The following is a 26,172-nucleotide window of genomic DNA, read 5'->3' as shown; positions in this document are numbered from 1 at the left end:
TCTGGAAAACAGACATTTACATAGGTTTTTATTTTACATTTTGCAAATCTTTGTGCATTGGCTACATTTTTATTTGCAACAACACAACTAATCTAGTTGAGTCATGCCTGTAAATTTCTACTGTAAGCAAGTTCCTCGATATAAGGCTAGATATATAGAGTGTTAAATTTATAGCTTTGGCTAATTTGAAGGTAACAAATTATTCAGTCCTAGTGCCACAATACAGGTCAAAAGACAACCAATAATCACAATGCAACAAATATAACTACTAACATAAATAGTGATGACACGCTTGAACATACAGTACTATTTCAAATTTATTCCAAATTTCTTAGAAGTTATAATCACAGCTAAATTTCCATCCAGAAGAATACTTGTTTTCACTCTGGAAAGTTTTACGTCAAATAATTTCATGAAAACACACTCTTATCTTTTTGAATTACAAAAATGTTACTTCCAAAATAGAGGAAGGTTGAGATAAAAGAGCACAACTCCATTAAGATACACAGTGTAAGGCTTTAATTTCTTTAAATCACTTACTTTGGAGCTGAAGGACCTCTAGGCCATGTTCCATCTTCATTTTTTTGTTCTATCACTAATACCTATATGGAACAAAAAGGCAAACATGAACTTCATCCAGTTTAGAATAATGGAGCATAACTTATATTTACAGGTAGTTCTCGACTTATGACCATAATTGGGCCCAAAATTTCTGTTGTTAAGTAAGCATTTAAGTGAGTTTTGCCCCATAGTATGACCTTTCTTGCCACAGTTGTTAAGAGAATCACTGCAGTTAAGTTGGTTAAGTGAATCTGGCTTACCCATTGACTTTGCTTGTCAGAAGGTCACAAAAGATGATCAAATGACTCCTGGGACACTGCAACTGTCATAAATATTAATCAGTTGCCAAGCATCTGAATTTTGCCATGTGGCCATGGGGATGCTGCAATGGTCATAAGTGTGAAAAAGTAATAAGTCACTTTTTTCAATGCTGGTGTAACTTTGAATATTCGCTATACGAACTGTTGTAAGTTGAGAACTACCTATGCTCACCTGCACACTGAAGCGAGGACAAATGATAGAATTTCAATTATGCCAGTATTATGCATCTTAACATTTAAAATGTACCTGTTTAATTTATATCAAAAACTGTATTTAAATAATTCTAGAATGTTGGTAAAGTATTATTTTTGGTACACAGATAGGCCTCACTTAGAAACTCAGATAGTTACCATTTAAAGTTACAATGGTGGTGAAAAAGTTACTTTGCAACTAAAGCCCACAGTTATGATCTTTGCAGCATCTTTTTCTCTCAGTCACATGTTCACCAATAGAGTCAGTTAGTATACATTGTTCTGTGTCTGACACTTTGCCCCCCAAAGCAGAAATTGTCCAAATAACCTATCTCTTCCTGAGCTGTTTTTCTTTGTGGGGCAATACTTCTTAAAAAATGCTAAGTGCAACTTAATAAGTTCAGTTGTTAGCTTAACTAACTCATTTGCAGCTGCTGCTTGTAACTGATGAGACTTTAAGCAGTTTCATAACTTTAGTTTTTGTCTGCCTCCTAAGTAGCTGAAGGCTTGAAGCATCAGCATACCACATTCCTTTCAAAGTGGATTCCCTATTAAGTGCCTGGTTTTGGCCAATTGTGCTCACTAAACAGGGACCACCTGTACTTTTGTTTGACACTTGTATAGGCAGGGCTTTTTTTCTCATAGAACGCTCAGAATGGCGTTCCGGCACCTTTTTTTTGCAGGGGAAAAAAACCCCAGCCCCCTTATTGGCTTTCCTAAGCCTATTGCAGGGCTAGCAATCTTGGCTCTTTTTTATGACTCAAGGACTTCAACTCCCAGAAATCCTGAGCCAGCCATGCTGAGGGGAAAGGGAGAGGTTTCCAAGCTGAGCCATGCTGGCTCAGGAATTCTGGGAGTTGAAGTCCTTGAGTCATAAAAGAGCCTGCACTAGAGGAGGACATTAAAATTATTTACAGGATTACTTCTTCAGGAACTAAACTTTCAGAATCTAAAACAGCTAATTCAAAAAAGCCAAGAGGAAAGAACCTCACATTTTTCATCTGCTTCTGTCTTTTGGAAGGTAAAATTAGATAACAAAATAATCTATTTCTTATGTTAGCATCTCTGCAATGAAATCAAAGGTAACAGGAAAGAAATGAGAAACATTTTTCTCAATGTAATATGTTTAATTTAGCTGATTCTAGAAAAAAATAGTATCTTTTGTACACTCTTGAAAACTATTTTGAATCTAAAAAAGTCTTAAGAATGAAATATTCTTAATTTGGACTTTACTTTTACTGTTTGGACTGAGGTGTGTTTTGAAAAATAGATTATTTAGAATCTAGTTATGTTGCACTTCAGTCTTTAAATAATTAACCTAGTATATACATAACAATATATGATGTTTTCCTTGGTGAGCTAAACATCAATAACAACATTTATTAAAAAGGCTAAAATAATTTCTGGTGATATTATCTGTATATTAAAATTTTGGACAAGCAGTGATCATGTATCCTAGCAAAAGATGTTACATATGTGCATAAGTGTAGTCAGTAGCATATGCCTTTTTAAAAATATCAAACATGCAAAGAAACAAAAATAAGTCCAAAATATCTGTATTACATCCAGAAATGCCAACTTTGCAACCAATATTTCTCATCCATAACTATGGCACCCTAAGGATACCTGCATACATGCAAATGCTTCTCTGGGATCAGTAACGCAGCAGGGATTGCTTTTTCCTTCCAGTAACATATACCTAAAACTAGTTTATTGCATTTGGCAATTGTACTAAAAAAAATCTCATTGTCAACCAATATAATTCATTTAATTTGAAATCAAGTGAAAAATTGATTTAAATTATTTTATTAAAACAAATTAACAGCAATTCTTTTATAAGAAGTTGCCTCAAACAAAATGAGTTTGACATGCCTGCTCTTGATAGTTGAATGCTCCAAAATAAATTCTAGATCAGGCCTGTACATGCAGCCTACCAAGCACCCTTGGACAGAGCACACACTTTTTTTTTAAAAAAAAGTAATAAAATCACCACCACTGCCCTGAAAGTCATGTTGCCTAGTGCCTCCATGGCTTATGACCACAAGCTCCAACACTGTAAATGCTCCTTTAGTCACCAAATCATTGATTAGCCCACCAGCATTCCTTTGCAGACCACAAAGATTTTTAATTTATCAGTGTGGGCCTTCTACAAGTTGCACAGATCTCTTCTAGATTTTCCTTTTGCCTTTCCGAGTTAACTCCTTGGTCTGTCATTGAGCAAGAATTGACTTTGTAGGGAAGCATATTACCATTTGATGTATATTTAACATATGTTCTACCTTTATTTACCAATTAAATATTTGAATGCAATCCACATGGTGAGGTTTAATAATAATAAGTTGGAAGGGACCTTGGAGGTCATCTAGTCCAACCCCCTGCTCAGGCAGGAAACCCTATACCATTTCAGACAAATGGCTGGCCAGTCTCTTCTTAAAAACTTCCAGTGTTGGAGCATTCACCACTTCTGGAGGCAGGTTGTTCCACTGGTTAATTGTTCTAACTGTCAGGAAGTTTCTCCTTAGTTCTAGGTTGCTTCTGTCCTTGACTAGTTTCCATCCATTGCTTCTTGTCCTGCTTTCAGGTGCTTTGGAGAATAGCTTGGCTCCCTCTTCTTTGTGGCAGCCCCTGAGATATTGGAACACTGCTATCATGTCACCCCTCACCCTTCTCTTCATTAAACTACACGTACCCAATTCCAGCAACCGTTCCCTATATGTTTTAGCCTCCAGTCCCCCAATCATCTTTGTTGCTCTTCTCTGTACCCTTTCTAGAGTCTCAACACACAAAAAAAGCTTTTGCACAAGCTATGCTACTCCCTCTATTGGCTTTCGAAAGCCTATTGGCTTTCGAAAGCCAATAGGAATTGCTGCTGAGCGCACCAAAAGACCTGGCTAGCAAACGTTGCACCAGCTAGTTGTCTGCAGCGAAAGCAAGTAGGCAGGAACTTTGCATCCCTCCCTGCTGCCCAACTACATCATCTCAACTAGGTAAGTAAGAGAGGACAGAGAGTGGGAGGTAGGTTCTGTGGAGTCCATGTGCACTCCATCCTTGTGCTCACCCGTGTTAGCCAGGCTGGTGGCCTACCTGGTGCTGGAACTGCGCCACTGTTGCCTCGCCCTGCGTGCATAAGTGGCCGTCCTGCATCGCCTGGCCCGCACCGCCTCCACTGCCCGCCCCGCGCAGCCTTGCCATATAGAGCGGGCCCTGCTGCTCCCACAGCACCAGCCGTGCCGGCTCTGGCCCCAGGGGGGAGCCTGCCAACACCCCTTGCACCCGTGACCGCAGCAGCGCCGCCCCACCCCACCCACCCCCACCTCCTGCACCCGCCAAGATGAGAGTTCCAGCACCTTTTCAGAAAAAAAGCACTGTGTATAGGAATCATTAAGTTTAAGTTTAAGTTTAAGTTTTATTTAATTTGTATACCGCCCTTCTCCTTGGTAGGGACTCAGGGCGGTTCACAGGGCATATATAAAAAAGACAATACAAAAATTAAAAAAGATTAAACCCATGCCCAATTAAAACAGTAATACAAATCTAAAACAACAAATTAAAACCCATAATCCCCCGTCAGGCCAGACCAGCCATTTCAAATAGGTGGGTCTTCAGGCCACGACGGAAAGTTCGGAGGTCTGATGCCGTCCGGAGCTCTACCGGCAGTTGGTTCCATAATGCCGGAGCGCCCACAGAGAAGGCCCTCCCCCTGGGGGCCACCAGTCGGCATTCCTTGACTGGCGGCACCCTGAGGAGGCCCTCTCTGTGGGAACGCACAGGGCGGAGGGGAGTTGACGCCGGCAGCAGGTGGTCCCTGAGGTATCCCGGACCCATGCCATGTAGGGACTTAAAGATCGTAACCAAAACCTTGAACCTCACCCGAAAGACAACTGGTAACCAATGCAGCTCGCGGAGCAAAGGTGTAACATGGGAGTACCGGGAAACTCCCAAGACAACTCTCGCGGCCGCATTCTGTACCAGTTGGAGCCTCCGAGTGGTCTTCAAGGGAAGCCCCATGTAGAGAGCATTACAGTAGTCAAGGCGAGAGGTCACGAGCGCATGAGTGACCGTACACAGGGCATCCCGGTTCAGATAGGGCCGCAACTGGCGCACCAGGCGAACCTGGGCGAAAGCCCCCCTAGTCACGGCCACTATATGATCTTCCAAGGTAAGCCGTGAATCTAGGAGGACTCCCAAGTTGCGAGCCCTATCCACGGGGGGTAAGAGCTCACCCCCCATAGAAAGAGATGGAACATTTTGAATGTCCCGGGATGCCGGAATGTACAGCCACTCAGTCTTGTCAGGGTTGAGTTGAAGTCTGTTCCTCCCCATCCAGACCCGAACCGCCTCCAGGCAACGGGACATCACAGCGAGGGCATCACTGGGGTGGTTTGGCGTCGAAAAGAAAAGTTGGGTATCATCAGCATATTGATGATACCCAACTCCAAAACCACGAATGATCTCACCCAGCGGTTTCATGTAGATGTTGAACAGGAGAGGCGAGAGAACCGACCCCTGAGGAACTCCACAAACGAGAGACCTAGGGGCCGATCTCTGCCCCCCTGCCAACACCGACTGCGAGCGTCCCAGGAGATAGGAGGAGAACCACTGAAGAACTGTGCCTCCCACTCCCAATCCCCTGAGACGCCGCAGCAGGATACCATGGTCGATGGTATCGAAAGCCGCCGAGAGGTCTAATAGGACTAGGACAGAGGAATATCCCCTATCCCGAGCCCTCCAGAGATCATTCACCAGAGCGACCAATGCCGTCTCCGTGCTGTACCCGGGCCTGAAACCCGATTGGTAGGGGTCCAGATAATCCGCTTCATCCAGGACCAGAGGGAGCTGATGCGCCACCACACTCTCGACAACCTTCGCAAGAAAGCGAAGGTTGGAGACTGGACGAAAGTTGTTCAAAACAGCTGGGTCCAAGGCAGGCTTCTTGAGGAGAGGTCTCACCACCGCCTCCTTCAAGACGGTGGGGAAATAACCCTCACTCAAAGAAGCAGATATAACCGCCTGGAGCCAGCCTCGTGTCCTCTCCCTAGCTGCATAAACCAGCCAGGAAGGGCACGGGTCCAACAAACATGTGGAGGAGCTCAGCCTCCCCATAATCCTGTCCACTTCATCAGGGGTCACAGAATCAAACTCTTCCCAGGTAACATTGACAAGACCGCCCGTGTCCTGATTGCCTGACTCTGCCCAGCTGGAGTCCAAACCGGTCCGAATCCGAGCGATTTTATCCGACAGATGTTGGCTAAATTCCTCGGCACGACCCTGCAAGGGATCCTCCCTCACCTCCTGATTAAGAAGTGAGCGAGTCACCCTAAACAAGGCGGCCGGGCGATTATCTGCGGACGCGATGAGGGTGGAGAAGTAATTGCACCTCGCCACCCTCATCGCTGCGAGATAAGACCTAATGTAGGTTCTTAACCGCAACCGGTCGGGTTCGGATCGGCTAGACCTCCAGCAGCTCTCTAGGCCCCGTTTCCGACGCTTCATCTCCCGGAGCTCCGCGGAAAACCATGGAGCTCGCTGGGATCTGCGCCGGGTCAGGGGCCGCAAGGGTACAACCCGGTCAAGTGCCTCAGTGGCTGCCCTTTCCCAGGCTTCCACTAAGGCATCCGCCGAGCTGTGAGCAGTGGAGGCAGGTGGGGACCCCAGCGCCGCTTGGAATCTATCAGGATCCATTAAGCGTCTGGGGCGGTACCATCTAATTGGCTCCGTGCCCCCACGGCGGGGGGTGGCAAAACGGAAGACCAGCCGCAGGAGATGATGATCGGTCCATGACAGGGGCATAATAAATGGAGAGCCCCCACCTAGATCATCCAACCACCGTCTAGATAAAAAAATCAGGTCAAGGGTGTGGCCTCCCTCATGAGTTGGCTCTGAAATTACTTGCGTCAGGTCCATGGCCGCCATGGAAGCCATGAACTCCCGAGCTAGCTCCGATGAACCTCCCAGGGATGGTAGATTGAAGTCTCCCAAAACTACAAGTTTGGGAAACTCAACCACCAAGCCCGAGAGGATATCGAGCAGCTCGGGCAGGGCTGCTGCTGTGTGACTGGGCGAAATGTACACCAGCAGCAAGCCCAACTGCGCCCCAGGACCAAATCTCATAAAGAGAGACTCACACCCGACTATCTGAGAAACGGTGGCCTCCCGCGGGCATAAGGTCTCCCTAATGGTAACCGCCACTCCCCCACCCCTACCATGAGTTCGTGGCCGGTGTAGCACCCGGAAGCCTGGTGGGCAGAGGTCAACCAAAGGGACCCCACCCTCTGGGCCCAACCAAGTCTCCGTGATGCAAGCCAGGTCCGCATGCTCACCCTCAACTAAATCCCTAACGAGGGGAGCTTTATTAACCACGGACCTGGCATTCAGGTACACCAGCCGGAGCTCAGGAGGCTGCACATCCTCGCAGCCTCCTGAGCACAAGTAGTATTCAGATTAAATTTAATCAAAGGAGTTTAATTTCTTGTACCTTTTCAAAACTGTTGCAGTGTATAACATATACAGATAAAACACTTGTTCTTGCTTTATTTTACTGTTAGATATTCCTTTCAATCTTATGCGTAGTTCTCACTTTAGTAATATGCTTTGTTTCACGAGATTATATAGAGAATAAGAAACAGGAGATTCTAGATGGCAGCATGCAAGCTACTATCAGTCAACATAAAGTGAATTTTATATTTTAAAAGTGTAGGGTCAGAAATATATATCATACCTGTCCCTGGTATAAGCCAGCATCCTGTATGGTACTGTCTGGTTTATTCAAAGGTTCAAAGGTATTACTCATATATTTGTTCCACAACCTTGTTTCTTTTTCATCTGGAATACTGAAGGTTTTCCTTATCTCTTTTTCAATTGTATCTACATGTACAGAAAAAGATATTTATTTTGAAGTACTTTATTTCTAGGATTCTGGGTGGCATATAACAAAGCAAAGAAATGCACAATAATATATATAAAAACTTAGATCAAAATTATCAGTAAAAAGATTTGCAATTAAAGGCAAAATCCAAGATACACACCTGCCAATGTCTAAAGGCTGTAAGGTTCTGAATGAGAGAATATAAAGTTAAAATTGAATTTTAGCAAGACATAATTGGTGTTTGTTCATTGGGGAATTCAAGTAGTTCCAGTGGTGACTCTTGATAGGAAGCACTACCAGCTGCTTGAAAAACAGACAGAGGCTGTCCTATGAGGACTTTGCTATAGGGACTCCTGTCTACTTCTCACAGATTACTGCAAAGCACTTTATGTAGAGCTGCCTTTAGAGACCACTTATTATCTAGCATTTGTCAAATGGAACACATTACAACTGTGTTCTACATTGGCTTCCTATAAGCTTCGGGTACAATTTAAACTGTTAATGTTTACCTGTGTGGCTTATACTTTTAGAACCATAATCATCTGCTTGATTTAACCCAACCTGTTTGATCTTGTCAGGAAAAATAACTGAAAGTTTCCCACTTCTGGGTTGTGAGAGGGGCCAAGACACAGACTTGCTACTTTTCTGTAGCAATGCTGATCCTCTTGAATGGTCTCCACTGGAAGTCAGATTAGCCCTGGCTTTAGTACTTTGGGCAACTGGAGCTTTTCTGGAGGCATTTGGGCCTTTCTGGAGGCATTTGCAGATGCTTGTTTTTTGGATTTTCTGTTAGAATGTAGGTTACTGTATTACTGTGAAACCACAGGGAGTCCAATGGAAATGTGGCAGTGTAAAAATGTGATAAATAATGTAAACAAGTTTCTATGACTGTCAGTGCCTGTGTCTCAAGTATACTCTTTTATGAAATTAGAGTAAATTTGCTGATTCAATATTATCATTACAAACAAAAAAGTATTTGAAATTAAAAGATACTTTAAAGAAGCTTGCAAATGATTTTGATAGTTGACCATAACTTTTTACACCATTATTTTTAAGTAATAACTTCAGTCATCTGTTTTAGTGAAATATACTATTTGAGCTCTAGACTTCATTTAGAGTTGCAAAAGCTAGGGAATGAACTATTAAAACTTGTTTAGCGCTATATAGAAATTCAGTCAAATGTCTGAAAGTAATTATTTATTTATTTATTTATTTATTTATTTATTTATTTATTTATTTAATTTGTATACCGCCCTATTCCCGAAGGACTCAGGGCGGTTTACAGGGCAAAATTTAAAAACAATACAGTATAAAATTAAGTTAAAATAAAATTAAATTAAATATGGCCCCAAGAATTAAAATCTCAATTTAAAATCATTAAAACCCCTCAGTCCAGACCTGATAGCTCAAAGAGCCAGGTTTTTAGGTCCCAGAGAAACGAACGAAGGTCAGGGGCAATCCGGAGTTCCGTTGGCAATTGGTTCCATAGGGCAGGCGCACCCACAGAGAACGCCCTCCCCCTGGGGATTGCCAGCCGACAATCCTTGACTGGCAGTACCCTGAGGAGGCCCTCCCTGTGGGAGCGCACAGGTGCAGCAGGTGCTCCCTCAGATAATCCGGGCCCATGCCATTATGTTATGATTTCAGATGGAAAATTTAATTTTTGTGGGCTAAGGTGCTTTCATTTATGTTAGAGAAAGGTTTTCCACTTATGGTCAAATAAGAACAATACATATTGGAAAAATTAGTGCATACTTTCTAAAATTAAAAGTTTAATGTTTGGGATAATTTTAATATATCAAATTCAATAATTAATACAGTGATATACCATAACATTTATTTTATGGAAGCAATGCATGACAAATAACTTATTTTTAAAAATAATTTAGCTACATAGTTATCAGAAATTTCTGTGGTCATACCTATCGTATCAGCTTTACTAAATCTTCGTGTCACTATATTGTTCATATTTCCATTTTCACATAACTTCAATTCTGTCAAATAAACTTCTACCTTGCAGTGCTTGACAAACATACCCTGTTCAACCACCTGGAAAATAAGCAGATCAAAACTGAATGGAATATATACATTCCTAAATATATAACACACAATTTTCAGATGTTCAAACTTTATTTTAGAATTAGATGCTTTATAAGCCATGTAAGGTTGTGAATATTAGATCAGAATTTAATTTCCACTTTAAACATAGGTTTATAATGAAAGAAACATCCTACTTTTTAAAAAAATACTATTCACACTAGCAACATAAATAGCTTATTGGCACTAAATACCAGCAATATTTTTGAAATTGGATATATTAATTTCAATTTATTTAGAAAACAATCTTAACTTTATTCTTTAACATAAATTACTAATAGCCAACAAAACTTGGAAACTGAGGTAAGCAGAGTGTTCACAATCACCTCTTGTATACTTCCATCTGATCTTCTATGCTGTTACTGCATAAATCAGCCATGTAGACTGTCCTGAAAATAGCCATCAGCTTGATATGTGGTTCATCAAATAAGCAAATAAGGAAGTACCAAATAACTGCTAGAAATCATATGCTATAGCAACAGAATCAATGTATTCTCACTGAGGGGGGAAGGGTATATTAATAGATAAATGTCCTTAAGATTTTGAAAGAAAGCGGAGTTTAATATATAAAGCTTGAACAGCAAATAATATTTATGTGTATGGTTACTGGTCCACCACTAAGGTTGTATTATTATAAAATTTTCTTATTATTGCTAAAGTTAGAGACTTATTTGCATGCCCAGAGTTTCAAACAAGCATTAAACCTGTAGCATCAAATATCATTTTCCTCATGATTTTTATTGTCTTTTTCTTTAAGAAAAAAGGGAGAATATTTAAACATTTAGAGGTTTATACTCCATTCCCAACAAGTTGCCATAAGAAATTATAGAAAAAATAATTTACATTTAAAAAAAAATTAAATCAACCACTGTAAATTGTGACATTATGCTTGGTGAAAAATATCTATGAATTCTCTGAAGCTATGACAATCAGGTTACATCAGTATCACACACACACACAAATACGGTACTTAAAATGGTCTGCAGAAATCTTTAACTTTAGGAAAAATGCAGTAATCCATAACATTCTCAGTATGCAGTTTAAAAATTTAGGATTATACATTACAAAACATAATCTATGTATTATATAATATGAAGCATAACTTATTTCATCACACTTTATTACAGATATTAGGGTTAAATGATTGTCCTGAATAAGCTAAATTATTTCAATTACCATCAAATAATTTCTGTATTTTAGCACTGAATTAAACTTCCACAGTTTATATTAAAGTTTTATTATATTTTGATCAAGAACTCAAATATGCATATGAACTCACACTATTTATTTCAATAGAAGAAATATTCACAGACAATGTTAAATTAAGGGGATCGGTATTTCCATAACTAAAGTAGACTTTGTAACATTAATTTTAGCCATTTAAATGTTCAGTATAAAGAAATTATACTGAAATTTTAAGCATATACATTACTTTTCTTCAAAACATGTATTTCTTAAACAATTATGGATTGTTTAAAATTAAGTTAACAATCTTCTTGCAGTGAATTCGTACAGATGCTGGCAAAGAGAAGCTACCTCAAGAAATATTTCCTAGGGGGGAAAACTCCATACATATATCTACATGGAAGAAGATTGAAGAGATATACAAAAGTGGAAGATGTCACAACTAACTAGTCAAATAATTATCTTAATAAAATGCATCAGCTATAGCTACTTCAGCTATATAACTCGTTACAACAAGCAAAAATCAAATGTTAATAACACAGGATGCTCCATAGAGTCTGGAATGCAAAAGTTAAAGAACCAGATAAGAAATATAAACAATAAAGTGCAAATTAAATGAAATTAGCATGCATTACCTATACATTTAGATTAGACCTTGCTTAGACCAAGGAAAGAACAAATTTAGACTTTATCTGCAGAAGACTGTCAATGAACACGTAATAGAAATATTTTAGGATTAGTCAAGGAGACACAAATCAGTCTAGAAACAATGCTAGGACTTGAAATAACTGAGACTTTAATATAAGAAATACCTGCTGCATAGCTCTCTGTTCTGATATTAACAAACATAAGAGTTTTGTGAAGAGTGAACAATTTTAAAAGTTAGTACCAGAACTAGTTAACTCACATAAAGTTCAATATGGCTTGCAGGAAAATATTTTTGTTCCTTTAGAATGGTGGGGAGTTGTTATAAACAAAGAATTTCCAAATACTATTTTAACATTTCAGTGTTTTGCTATAGGAGGTACCTTGCGTGCAATAGGTTCTTGACCTTCCAGAAGAGTATACCAGCTAACTAGTTTGTTCCATCCTTCAGTTGGTAAAAGAATGTAGTCCAGCTCATCAATAAGATGCTCTTTAAGAGATTGACAATCCCCATCTATGAGGAAAAAAATATTCATATTTACTTATAGCTAATATAAAGCATGTGTTAAAGCAGAGATTACAATGGGAATCTTTAAAAACTGAATACAACTTAGTCTTATGATGGAAGTCAATTTCTGAATTACAGTCCCCCCCAAATATTGTTTTATAAGAGATTCTTAGAAATATACTATTCCACTATATTTAGTACACAAAGGACAACTATCTATTCAAGTTACTAATACCTCAATTTAATCACTACTGTACTTTTTAATCCATCTTGAACTTTTAATTTACTTTTAACATACTTTCATCTTTTATTTTAAATAAATTTCAGAAAGTGTAAAGTTTATTATGCTTTTCTAGTACAAAAATAGTTAGAAAGTTTTTGATAATTTGTATTTTCCATCTTTGCAGCAGAATCTTGCTTTGTGAAAATTCTGGAATATTTTGAAAATCCTAGACATATTAGATATTAGATAATTGCAATTAAACATTCTCTTCTTGCAGGTTTTCATTAAATATTTGAATCCTATGAATTAGGACACAGGCTTATTAATGTACTGAGATACCTCAGAATTTTTTAAAATAGCAAACACAAATAAATTACCTTTGAGAAGTCCAGAATTATCAATAGGACCAGGATAAACATTCTGATCTCCCATTTGATACTTGTCCCAGCTGTCAAATCCAACATATTTTTTCCACTGCTTGAACCAACGACTATCCACTAAATACCTTCAAAAGAACATGATAGAAACATATATTATGAAACAATTTCATAGACCTGCATGATTGCTCACATAGTTAATTTCCCAAACATAGATGTCACTACATATCAGGACATCTGATTCTAGTATCAAAACTGTGCATATTTTTAATAATTTAATTTAATAATTGTATATTTATACAAATCTATTTAGACATATATTTTTTAAATATCCAAGCAGGATCTTAAGCAAATCCACATTCTGTAGAAATTTAAAAGAAAATACTGATATATGCTATTGTTTTGCTTCTTAGTTCCTGCCACAGGTAGCAGCTAAACAAATATAGTTTTTTTGTATTTGATAGATAAGTTGCTCAGATATTTGTCTACTGTGCAAATCTAGGTTCTCTGGACATATCTGAAATCAAACTAAACAGGTTATCCTCACTATTACCACTTGCCATGCTAAAGTGATACAATTTTTTTGATTGCATTACCGGTATATTAGTTACTTTAATATCACTTATCACACTGAATTTCTGGACAACCTGTAAGAACTTGGAATCTGATGAAATAGTTCTATCCTTTGATTTTCAGAAGCTACCTACTTATTCCTCTTCTGTCATTTATACTGAGTTCTCATATGGAACATATCATTCTGTTCTTAAACCTGTTTATCAAAGTGTGAGGGTATGATATTCAGTTTTACTCTCCCTTTATGAATTATGCTATGCCATGGATATGGAGCATAGCATAATTTGAGTTCTTTGGCATTGAAAAAAAAATTGAAGTCAAGCAGAAAAGGAAGGAAGAAGCCTAGTGCTAGGACAACTAGTTGGAGTTGTGGCATGAGTTGCGACATACAACTCTTGCCAATGACTCCTTAAAAAAACTCTGTTTTTTTTTCTTTTCACGATAGCTGTGGATCACTGGAAAACATGCACTTTAAGGAGCACCAAAAGGATGCAACAAGATCATCTGGAAAGTGGAGCCACTCTTAACACAAACAAATATTTCTCTGGAGCCCAGAATAAATGCAACTTTTTAAAGGAGATACCAACAGTTATGTTGTGCACATCCACATTCATTTCCATTGACTTTTTGACTCTGAATCTGAAGCACAACACATTCCAATTTTCTACATATTTTCTCCCAAAGCTTGCCATGATTATTCCTGGCTCTCCAATTAGCTACAGTATCATCACTTCAATACCAGATTATCTAGAAATACTCAGCTGGATTTATCCTGCTTTTAAAACTTTGCTATTTTAACTTAAGCTTAATAAGCATTCTGCTATAATTTAAGACTGGAATATAGATTAATGAAATAAATTACCTTTAAATTAAGTATTAGGGTTATTGGTCAAATGGTTTTAAAACAAAAAGCATTTAGAAGATATATTTAAAAGAGATATTACAAACAACAAGCTTTTTATTTTGAATGTAAGAAAACTACATGCCAAACTTGTTAGCATATGAAACAATAATAGAATTTAACTTTATAAAATTATAAACTCATAAAATATTGAAGACTAGTAAGGAAAGATCATATTATATCTTCTAATGATAACATTGTGGTAATTTTACATATTGCCAATTAAGGTTCAACCCCAAAATATCAGTTTCCAAATCTAATGGTAATATAAATGAAAAGTACAATAGCTGAAAATTTTTTAAAAAATTTCCTCCACAAAGATCCAAACTTGATATAGAAACAATATGTATCTACAAAACATGTGTTTTAATACTAACTGTAATTATAATTATGAACTGCCTTAACCATGGGGATGATTTCAGTAAGTAGGGGGTACAATATATTGTATACTGTTGGAAACAAAAGACAAAATTGTTTACAGTATATTTCTAAGTACATGTGCTTATGGAGTACAAAATGTACCACAACAAAGGAAAGTGAATTTGTATGTAGTAAATAATCTCTGAGGCTAATAAAATCTTGTATGATTATTAGGAAGCAAAACTGAATACTGGTGTATGCTATTCTAAACTTTTGGAAGAAATGTAACTAATAGAAATAAACATAACTATTCAGCTATTCATTTTTTCTCCATGAAAGAATGCTATATTTTTCTCCCTCCGATAGAATCTGTGCAGTTAACTCTGCCCCAAATTCAAATTTATAAAAGTTTATAAAAGTTGGACTAAATTGAGATTTACAGTCTTAGTATATGGACACAATTTAAGATATAGCTTGTTTCATTTCCCATCAGCAATTTTATATATGAGTGGTATATAGCACACTTTTGAATTCAACATGTAAGAACAAAAAGCCAAACTGTTTAACAATTGTTTGCATTGGTGAAAATATAAACTTTACATTAAATACTATAAGAATTGTGCAGATTAACATTTAAAAATAATGCTCTAATTTCAAAATCTCTTACTGAAAGGTGAAATTCATAGAACACATTTCCAAAACTTTCAAAAACTTAAGCTGATTCATGTACCTGATGGATCCGGTCATCTGCATGTGATTCACCATCCAAAATCAATGGCAGTGGAAGGCAAACTGGCATTTTTACTTATTGCTACTTCTCTACTGGGTGTACTTCCTACTGCCACAATATGTATACTCATTAAGTAAATTCCAGGCCAACTTGGCTTCATTGAATACTGCAAAATCAATGATGGTATGGTGCAGGACTATACAAGTTCTGCTGGCTTAAGAATTGCAGCAAGGTTTCTGTTGATACTGAGGGCTGTACTCTAAAAATGGCCAGGGGCATAGCCCATTTTGGGAAAGGGATGCAGAAATGTTAAGAAATGAAATATGTATTTCACTAAGACTCAATATACTCATTTTACAAGTTTAATATCCTTGCAAACCAAAAATATATGGGCCTAGCCTTTCAGAAAAGAGTGCATATGGAGCTGCAAAAAGGATGTTGGTGAGTGTCAGATGGTCGGTCTCCAGTTTGCACTTTTTCCATTCCTGGTACAGAAGCCAATAAATGTGTACACTTGGTCTTAATCTTCCAAACTACTGTTTTTCCTCCCAGCCTGAGGAGGAAAATATTTATGGCAATGTAAATTGTACCTTAATCCATAAATACTACAATATTAAGTTAAGATTTGGCATATTAATACAGAAGGTTGCAAAATCCAAATTTCAAGTGTTTAATAAAAGATTGATCTTTAATGTATCTAAACTTTAAATCAGGTTATGAGATCAAACAGGCCTTTTCTGCTCAGCCCCTAAGCAGCTCTTAATTTAAGAGACATCTTGCCTGATTTTGGAGCCAGCCTAGACTTTATAGATGGGTATATATACTAATTTCCCTTTAGAGCAGACATGTCAAACACAAGGCCCGGGGGCCAGATCTGGCCCGCGAAGTGGTTTCATGTGGCCCGCGAAGCCATCCTGGAAACAGTGAGGGAAAGGCCCCCGCAGCCTTGGCCACAGCCCAGGCTGGTGGGAGCCAATGTACAATTTCATGGTGGCCATCTATGCTGAAATGCATTCAGTCTTAACTCCACAAGGCTGTCTGGAAACAGCGAGGGACCAGCCCCTGCTGTCGGCCCCGCCCCCTGAGCACACGCTGGGAAGGTATCACCCTTTGTGAGGAATGAAGAAATACACCATTGCCTGGAAGTGGCCAGCACATGGCCCTGCCTACTTCGGGCAGGCTAGGGGCTGGGCAGCGTTGCACTTCTCTTCAGATTCATGCCACCCGGCTCAGCCTCTTGGCACTGTGAGGAGAGCGCCCCATTGCCTGCCAAAACCAGGCAGGCTGGGGGCTCGGCAGCATTGTGCAGGTAACATCGACTCTCATGCTGCTCATGGCATCCCCTCCCGCAGAGCCCACCAAGCCGGATATGTGAAGTAGGCGAGGGCCATGTGGTGGCCACTTCCAGGCGATGGTGCATTTCTTCATTCCTCACGAAGGATGACACTTCCCCAGCTGCGTTTCTTGCCTGTTTTTCTCCTTCCCTCATCTCAAATATTTTCCCACCACTGGAAGGAAGGAAGGAAGGAAGGAAGGAAGGAAGGAAGGAAGGAAGGAAGGAAGGAAGGAAGGAAGGAAGGAAGGGAGAGGGAGGGTCTGAGGGAAGTCCTGCCTTAGTCCTTCCCTGCTGCCCTTTCACCATCCTCTTGCCCCCTCCTCCTGGCATATCCTGGGGGGTTTCCCATCCTATTGCTAAGGAAGCTTTGGATACAAAGCCAGGTCTACTCACATGGAGAGGGAGTGGGCCTCCCTCTTAGCTTTGCTCTTGTACCCATCATGAGCAACCTGGCTAAGGAGAACAAGCACAGCAGCAGCCTTGAGGGCTGGGCTGGGCATTTGACCTCCATGCCACCATCCAGCCCCCTCTCCCTGCATGGCCTGAGAGGAACAGTGAGGCTCCTCCAGTGGACCATGCCTTGACACTTGCCCCGGTCCCATCTCCTTCTGCCAGAGACCCTCAGATCTGTCCCACTCCTGCCCAGGCCCCCATAGGCACCCTTGTCGTGAACGATGTAGAGCTGGCCATGCCCACCGAGTAGGCCATACGCACTCCAGCCAAGCTCCCACCCAGTAGGCTGCGCCCACCCTGGCCACCGCCCCCAGCAACCACAAAGCTGATGCAGCCCTCAATGAAATTGAGTTTGACACCCCTGCTTTAGAGACTAAACTAATGACCATAATCAAACTCTGCAGCAATGAATTCTTTTAACAAAAATACATTAAAGCATCTTCTCTGGATTGCTCCAGATCTCCTAGCATTTTGGATTATATGATTCTAGGTGCTAGAATTTGGGGAGGAAGGAATTACTCTCTCTCCACTTTCTCAGCATCCTCCATAATTTTATAAAGCTCTGTCTGACCATCCATTACTGCTTTACTCCCTCCCTCCCTCCCTTCCTTTCTGCAATCACTGTTACGACCATGAAGTTAGCCAATTAAGAATTCTGAAGGGAGTGGCAGGGGAGGAAGAGTCGAGTGTTACGAAAAGAACCGGGTGAGAAATAAACCCAAGAAGCGCCCGCAGCCCTCCCAACGGCGATCATTCCAGAGACACAGGCCCTACCATGGAAGCTCCCTAGGAAGCCGCTCTGGGAATGGGAAATCTTGCCTGAAATACACACTCGCACGGTTCCTCCACCCAGGACGGGTTGCTAGCGACCATTTGAAACAATGGGGGAAAATACCTGGCGGCAGAGGCCACCTTTGCCTCCCTGCAGGCGAGGAGTTAGCGCCGTGTCGACAGCGCGCTGAGGCAAAGCCCGTCACAGGCACCAGAGGGGGGGAAAGGGCGCCTGAAAACCTGCTCCCCAGATAGAAAGGCACATCCCGTGAATGAACAGGGGGTAAGAAGGGCAGAGGAGGGCTGCCGCCTCCCTCGCCAAAAGACACTCAAGCAGGCACCGCCCGCACCTGTCATCCAGAGGGGCCCTCAAACATCCCCGCCGTTCGCCATCCCTTCCTTTTTCCTCACCAGGTGTCGCCCTTGCGGAGAGCCGTCTTGAGCAGCGCCGCGATATCCGAGCGTTGGGTCTCCAGATCCGCCGCGCCTCCCTCCGCCATGTCTTCCAGCCCCGGAGCGGCGGCGGCGGCGGCGGCGGCGGCGGCAACAGCTGCGAAAGTGACGGCAGCAGGAGGAGAGGCGGTGGCAGCGGCGGCTGCAGGAACAGGAGCGGCGGCAGTGGCAGGGGCGGCCCGCGCTGCATGCTGGGAGTGACGCCGCGCGGCGACCGGGGAAACGCCCTCTACGACCCCCTCCCACTTCGGCAAACCCATGGATGGAAGCGGGAAGGAGACGAAGAGAGCGCGTAAGAATTCGAAGCGAGGAGAGCGGCGGTTCGGCCTGAGAACATCCCCAGACTGATGGGAGGACTATACGGCTCCAATGAGACTACGCATGCGGTGTTGGGACCATGGGACTAATAAAGGGCAGGGCACAGGTGCGGGGAAATGGAAAGAACCTTAAAGGTAGCCAGGGCAAGACACTGTCGGCCGAATGTATTGCGGCTTGTTTGCTTTTTTGTCTGTTTAGCAGCGTGCAGGATTTCTGCAATGCCAGGCTATTCAAACCGCCAAGGGGGATTATAGAGTATTGGCACGTTTTTTAAAATCTGTTTGTAGTGCGATAACCCAATTTATAACTCAATTTGCAAGGACCAGCTTTCTCGGTTCTGGCGCCATGGCAGTTCGTTAAAACTACAGCTCTAGGGATTCACCTTAGTTGAAGGCATCTTAAGAGTCACTTATTACTGAGCCGGATTGTGAAATGTGGATTGTGGACGGTAAATATACAGGTGACCATTTATGTTGATGAATTTGATGTCGAGATACAAGAGTTCTGTAACGTCAGAATATAACAACCTTGGTAATTTAGTTTAGACTGTTGGAAATGGAATTAAAACACCAACAAAATTGGATTGGTAAGAAAAGAGTTTTATTCTGCAGAAAATAGAAAAGCGGTTTGCAAAGGGCAGTGGATCCTGGTGAGAGACTCCAACAAGATGTTCTAAACCAGAGACCACACACAAGCATTCAAATTCATGATATTATATACAGTTCTATCTTGATGCCCTGTTCCCTCCCCTTCGGTCCAGTCCTCCGGGTGTACAGCCTGTCTGAGATGCCGAGTAAGAATACATTACCTTTGTTTGATTACATCAATTCAAACTTCTCCCAACCCTTTTTATCCCGTTTACTGTTCCCCTTTAAGGACCAATTGTTCGTTGAGTTTACGTGCATCCTATAGCCAAGCCTCCTGAAATTTAATGCCTACGTACAGTTTTGGCTTGACTAATCCCTTAATTGTTAAGCAATTGAAATTTTTTATTTTTAAATTTCTTTGTTCCTCACAAATCCACCCTTTCTATTATTTAAACTTCCTTTAAAAATAAAATATTCTTTATTTTTCAAATGGTTTTGGACTTTCCCGTATTTCTGCTGGATTCTCAAAATTTATTATAGCTGTATGTTTCGTTACATCTTTTAACATCAACATTTGCTTTTTTTATTAGTCATGTCTATCATTCCTTCAACGGTACTCTGTACGATGCTCCTTATTATGGGAATTAAACAGGGTAAGCACATTAATCCTACAAATATCACTGCTAACATGAATAAAGCTTGTTTCCAATTCCTAAAAATTCCTCCCAGGAATCCCCCATCATCAAGTATTCCAGTCCAGGTTTGGACCGGTACATGGGCTATTTTCCTCATTTTGTTTGTTATTTCCTCAATAGCCTTCCCTTCATCATTTATTTGCAGACAACAGTTGGTTAAATTTTCCACAGACCCCTCCTTCTTCTGCCAATAAATAATCCAATGCTAACCTATTTTGATAATTTGCAGTCCTCATTTGGGTATTCTGTTTAGCCAACTTATTTAATGCTAGCGCTGTTTCATTAGTAACAATTTCCAGAACCGCTTGTAACCTAATAATGTGATTCAGCATATAAATTGGAGTCTTATATCCCCATGATCCATCCTTAGCCCAAGTAGCAGGTCCATACACCTGTATTATATGCTTAGGTGGCCATTCATTATCCTTCCAATTTCCAACAATCATTTTCTTCTAGCTCCCTTATTGTATACTGCTACTCCAAGTTATTCCCCTTGAGGAATGGGAAGTAGGAAAAAACTAGGTTTTATATTTCCCTTTCACCTTTTAACACAACTGTCTGCAGCAGGGGCTGAGATCAGTACTTGGGACACCAGTCTGGGCAATGGGTACAACAACAACAATTACACCAACATTTACAGTCACAAAACCAACATATTTAAAACTCCCCCCTCTGGACAAAATAAATAAATAAAAAGACTCCGTCTGAAAAAGATTTGGTCAAGTCTGTTACTGCTGGCAAACAAGCTTGCTTACATTTTGGACTGACCTTGGCATTAAGATAAAAACCTGAAACAGCTGGAGATGAATTTGGCTTAGACTTGTGGAGATGGACACTTACTGATTTTTGTTTGAAAAATAGCCTCTACCAAGGACTATTTATAATTATTACAAAATGGAGAAGGAACAGCCACAAGCCTCGCTTGACTATAACCTTATACTTGAAACAATTTACAGAGCCACTGAGATGTCTATCTTCAGATTTAATAATTTACATGCCAACCTTAAGTCACAAATTGAAACCCAGACTGCAACTAAAGAATTTACACTTCAGAATATAACAAAATTGGAAGATATTACTATTGAGACAGAGATAAGCAACAACAACAAAGTACTGAAAAAACTAATATCTGAAACCTGACTTTACTCAAAGAACCTACAATTTTTAAAGTACAAGGAACCACTACTATGACACAAAGACCAACAACAAACTAGGGAAAAACTTAATACTCAACTTCTGACCCTCTCTAAGGAGCCTACAATTTCAGAAGTACACTACATGCAAGATAGTGATGCCAATATAGAGGAAGCTGAAGACCAACAAAGACAACCTGTGGAAAGCCTGGACAGTCAATGACTAACTATAAAACTGGATAAGATTTTCTACTCAAAACAGATCAACCCAGATGGAAGAAGAATCCAGACTGAACTGCAGACAGATGTCAGAGCAAATAAAGAGAGTGGAATTAACATGGCAACAATATAATGACTAAATAGTTCAACCTTTGTATATTGCTGATGGTTGGATGGCCTCCTCTGGTGCAAATAATATACATGCGAGCAAATGAAGACCTACTTGGCAATTTAAAGCCCTGGGTCTGGAAACCCGACTGGCAAAAAAAGAAACCTAGAGTTAGATTTAAAATATGAATTCCTAGAGAATTATTATAGGTCATTTTGTTAGTAATTAGTGACTTATTAGGATATGAAATAGAAAATATTCATGAGATAGAATTAAAATGTGTTTTAAGTATTTACTAAGCTTATTTCAAATATCATAAATTTATATATCGATATAATGGAAATTTGGCTTATGGATCCTATGTTTGATGTTAAAATTTTGGTTATGTATAAGTAGAAGTAGATTGATAAATATAGACTCTCAGATTGGTAACTTGTGATGTATCAAGATATGAAATAATGTTTATTAGGTAGAAGCTAGCTATTTAAATATTGGGTGTATGTTAGATGATACAATTTTTGGTCTAATAAAATAAGGGAACTTTGGGTTGTGAATACTATTTGGGATGTTAAAGGTTAAACTTGGATACTATAATTAACATCAAAATTAGATAAAATTTAATAACAGGATATAGATATACCTTATCGAAATTGGATTGACAAAATCTTCTTTAACTGACTATGCTATTCCTAGAAATTTGTTAGTTTAAATACGTTGTATTGAATGTTGAGGAAGATAATGCTATGATAATGTAACCCGAACTATGTATTGAAAACTCTGTTACTCAATTGATGACTACCCAGGTATCATGATGCTTTCTAAATATATAGGTTGTAATTTGAAAACCTAATAAAACTTGTTATAAAAAAAACTCTCCCCTTTTACTAATATCCCTATATTTTGCTTTTTCTTATTACCAGCTTCAAAGGATCGGGTTGAGGCACACTTCTCCACTCAATCGGAGCTTCTACTGGTCCTTTCACACGGGTCTATTGGGTCCAGCCTTTGTCTGCCATTCGTACAGCTGTTTTGGATTTTAGCAGGACCTGGAAAGGGCCTTTCCATTTTGGAACCAGCTTCTCCTCCTTCCAACTCTGGATGAGCACCCAATCTCCGATCTGGAATCTATGGACTGAAAACTCCAAGGGAGTGCTTGTGCTAGCAATCCTTGTTTCCTAAGATAATCAAAATATCTGGACAGTTTATGCACATATTGTCTCAAGACTCTATCTTTCATTTGCAAAGAATCTATACAAACCTGTCTTGGAGTAAATGCGACTCTGAATAACAATTTATATGGTGATAACCCAATATCCTTTCAGGGTTGTGTCCTGATTCATAACAAGGCTAATGGTAAACATTTTGTCTTTACCCCCCACAAAAAGTGCAAGGAAATCAAGTGCAGGTAGTGCTCTGAGAAGGTTGAAAGCTTGGATGGGCATTTATGCTTTCTAAAATCGGTCCGACTGCGAATTGGTGAAAGATACATCATTTATGATTTTGAATGCTGTCAAGAGACAGGAACCCATATACCTAATTATGTCTATGCCAGGGATATGTTGAAGGATTGGCATGATAAAGACATTGTGAGGTGGGATTGTTATGGTGTTAGATGCCTGGAACAGTTTGTAAAGGAATTTATAAATCTTAAGTTTAAAGGATGTACTTTTATCGCTCACAACTCCAAAGGTTATGACGGGTACCTAGTACTGAGGCAGCTGATCCGTGAAAAGGTTAGGGTTCAATTTATAAGTCGGGGGGGGGGAAACTGCTGTGTATTACCCTTCCGGATTATAAGATTCGGTTTATTGATAGTCTTTCATTTTTACCCCTTAAATTAAGCAAATTAACCAAAGCTATGGGGTTTGAAGGCAGCAAAGGATATTTCCCCCACTTGTTCAGTACAATGGCCAATCGACTACGTGGGACCACTCCCTGAAGCCAAGTATTATAGCTACGCAGCACGAATGCTGTTAGGAGGTATAAATCTAGCATTTTACCCAACTACAAAACCATTAGTATTATTTTTTAGAAACCAAAGGGAGGAGGGGTGGTATTACGTTATTGGGAATGTTGGTGATAGCCTTTTGTTTGTTTGTTTCACCAGAGCCGGCCTGCAAAAAAGCAAAAATGCATGGAGGTGAACTTCCCGCATCCTCAGCAGGCAGCGATAGTTGTGAATCTATGCCTGTATCTCAACCAGAAGAGGAGATAAGTCATTCTATGCCCCCCGCTACAAGCCCCTAACTCTGCAAACTGTCAGAATATGAACGATGTTTATCTGGATATGGTGCAAGCATGGGAGAAGCCTATCCAAAATTTCAGGGCTGTGGAACACTATCATCAATATAGATTTGTTAATCTTGACCGAATCCAGTCTTTTGTAGATGCTATAGAGGCTATCCATAATGCGGTACAGACTCTTGAATAATGTTGCCAGGGACATACTGTAGGTCCAAACGATTTCGTTCAACTTCAGTTTGATGCTCAAAATCAATAGAATAGAATAGAATAGAATAGAATAGAATAGCTACATGGCTTAGGCCCGGGGTACTTGCGAGACCACCTGCTGCCATTGGCAACCTCCCATTGCCCGGTTCGCTCCCACAGAGTCGGCCTCCTCAGGGTTCCGTCGGCTAGGCAATGCCGGTTGGCAACCCCCAGGGGGAGAGCCTTCTCTGTGGGCGTGCCGACCCTCTGGAATGAACTGCCTCCGGAGCTGTGGACTGCCCCTGACCTTTGGTCCTTCCGCCGTGACCTGAAGACCTGGATGTTCCAACAAGCGGGCCTGGACTGACTATGGTTTTAAATTTGGCTTTTATTGGGTTAAATTGTCATTTATTTATTAGTTCCATTGTTTAATTCTTTTTTAAATTTTGTGCTTTGTTTTTTATTTTTTTATTGTTGTGAGCCGCCCTGAGTCCTTGGGGAGAAGGGCGGCATATAAATTTAATAAATCTAAATCTAAATCTTAGGAGGCGTGTGAATGATTTAAATGCTGATGATTTTCTGACCAGTGTTGAAAATCTGCTTCAAAGCAAGGCAGAGATATTGTGTGTGTGTGTGTGGGGGGGAATTTACTATTAGTGGTTACTATTGTAAAGAACAGGGAGGGGGATGGGCTTAGGAAGTTAAACACTGTACTGCTCAGCAGAGTGCTGAAGAAAAAAAGACAACGCCTAGTAGATTTCAATGTGGAAGGTGAATTTCTGTTTTTGCCAGCTGTTTGCTCTATCTGATTGGTATGGATGATAGAAATCAAGAAATTATTACCAGAGCCAGGGAACTTCACAGCAGGCTGGGTGTTTCCACAGAAAACATGATTGACTTTTCTCAGATACACCTCTTTGAAGAAGATTTAAGGGTCACTATAAAGATCTTGTTTTATATGCAGGGCGGGTGGAGGTTTTTTGTCACAGGTAGCCTACAGCAAGAAAAATAGTGTTTATATTGTTACACAACAAGCATTACTATGGCATCAAAAATATCAAGGGCTTCCTAGGTGAATGCTATTTCTGTAAATTCTGCCACACACCCTACCACCACAAATTTAGTCACGGCTGTCAATATATCTGCAGAGCATGCCTCAAGCAAGAATGTCAGGAGGTGGAGGCAGAGAAGACGCACTGCTGTAGATGCAAAGTGCTTTGCCGGTCTAAGGTGTGTCTTGAAAGACACACACAACTCGCTAGGAGGGGAAGTTTGACTGTAAGAATAAAGCATATTGTGAAACACGTGGGGTTTACGTCTTTACCCCCCACAAAAAGTGCAAGGAAATCAAATGCGGATAGTGCTCTGAGAAGGTTGAAAGCTTGGATGGGCATTTATGCTTTCTAAAATCGTTGGTCCGACTGCAAATTGGTGAAAGATACATCATTTATGATTTTGAATGCTGTCAAGAGACAGGAACCTATATACCTAATTATGTCTACGCCAGGGATATGTTGAAGGAGTGGTATGATAAAGACGTGAGTTGGGATTGTTATGGTGTTAGATGCCTGGAACAGTTTGTAAAGGAATTTATAAATCTTAATTTTAAAGGATGTACTTTTATCGCTCACAACTCCAAAGGTTATGACGGGTACCTAGTACTGAGGCAGCTGATCCGTGAAAAGGTTAGGGTTCAACTTATAAGTCGGGGGGGGGGGAAATTGCTGTGTATTACCCTTCTGGATTATAAGATTCGGTTTATTGATAGTCTTTCATTTTTACCCCTTAAATTAAGTAAATTACCCAAAGCTATGGGGTTTCAAGGCAGCAAAGGGTATTTCCCCCACTTGTTCAATACAATGGCCAATCAAGACTATGTGGGACCACTCCCTGAAGCCAAGTATTATAGCCCTGAAACCATGATGCCCGGGGAGAGAGAAGAATTCATGAAATGGCACGCTGCTAATACAGGTGCTGTGTTTAAACTAAAGAAGGCTCTGGCTTACTATTGCAGACAAGATGTAGATATATTAAGAGAGGCCTGTATTCGATTTAGGGAACAGGTGATGGAAATGACTGAGCTTGAGTTTCTCAAGAGGGGTGGGGGGGATATTGTTGAGATAGAGATTCG

At 40.3% G+C, this 26,172-nt stretch overlaps 1 protein-coding gene and 1 long non-coding RNA gene across 9 annotated transcripts in view; one reads left to right on the top strand and one right to left on the bottom strand.

Annotated features, from left to right (window-relative positions):
• USP15 (ubiquitin specific peptidase 15) overlaps positions 1–18,837 on the bottom strand; it is a 79,273-nt gene extending 60,436 nt beyond the window's left edge. For 6 of the 8 annotated variants that reach the window (XR_014026966.1, XR_014026967.1, XM_081331553.1 and 3 more), the window contains exons 1-6: positions 18,509–18,837; positions 12,974–13,101; positions 12,249–12,379; positions 9,861–9,987; positions 7,792–7,937; positions 541–602 (exon numbers count right to left, since the gene is read on the bottom strand). Coding sequence is in view for 5 of the 8 variants with exons in the window: in XM_081331553.1 (XP_081187679.1) it covers positions 541–602; positions 7,792–7,937; positions 9,861–9,987; positions 12,249–12,379; positions 12,974–13,101; positions 18,509–18,810 (896 nt within the window). In the remaining 3 variants the exon portion in view is untranslated. Of the gene's footprint in view, positions 1–540; positions 603–2,065; positions 2,139–7,791; positions 7,938–9,860; positions 9,988–10,361; positions 10,641–12,248; positions 12,380–12,973; positions 13,102–18,508 lie in introns of those variants that run through there. The other 2 variants (XR_014026968.1, XM_081331550.1) reach the window with 2 other exon arrangements.
• On the top strand, positions 18,805–24,663 carry LOC308670217. The gene is made up of 4 exons (XR_014026969.1): positions 18,805–19,002; positions 20,046–20,108; positions 22,532–22,964; positions 23,719–24,663. It is a non-coding gene; the product is annotated as an uncharacterized lncRNA (long non-coding RNA).
• Positions 24,664–26,172: the final 1,509 nt, after the last annotated feature.

This window comes from Vipera berus, assembly GCF_964194415.1.
Source record: "Vipera berus genome assembly, chromosome: 6".
Taxonomy (NCBI): Eukaryota; Metazoa; Chordata; class Lepidosauria; order Squamata; family Viperidae; genus Vipera; species Vipera berus.
This window is presented reverse-complemented; position numbering and strand designations above follow the sequence as displayed.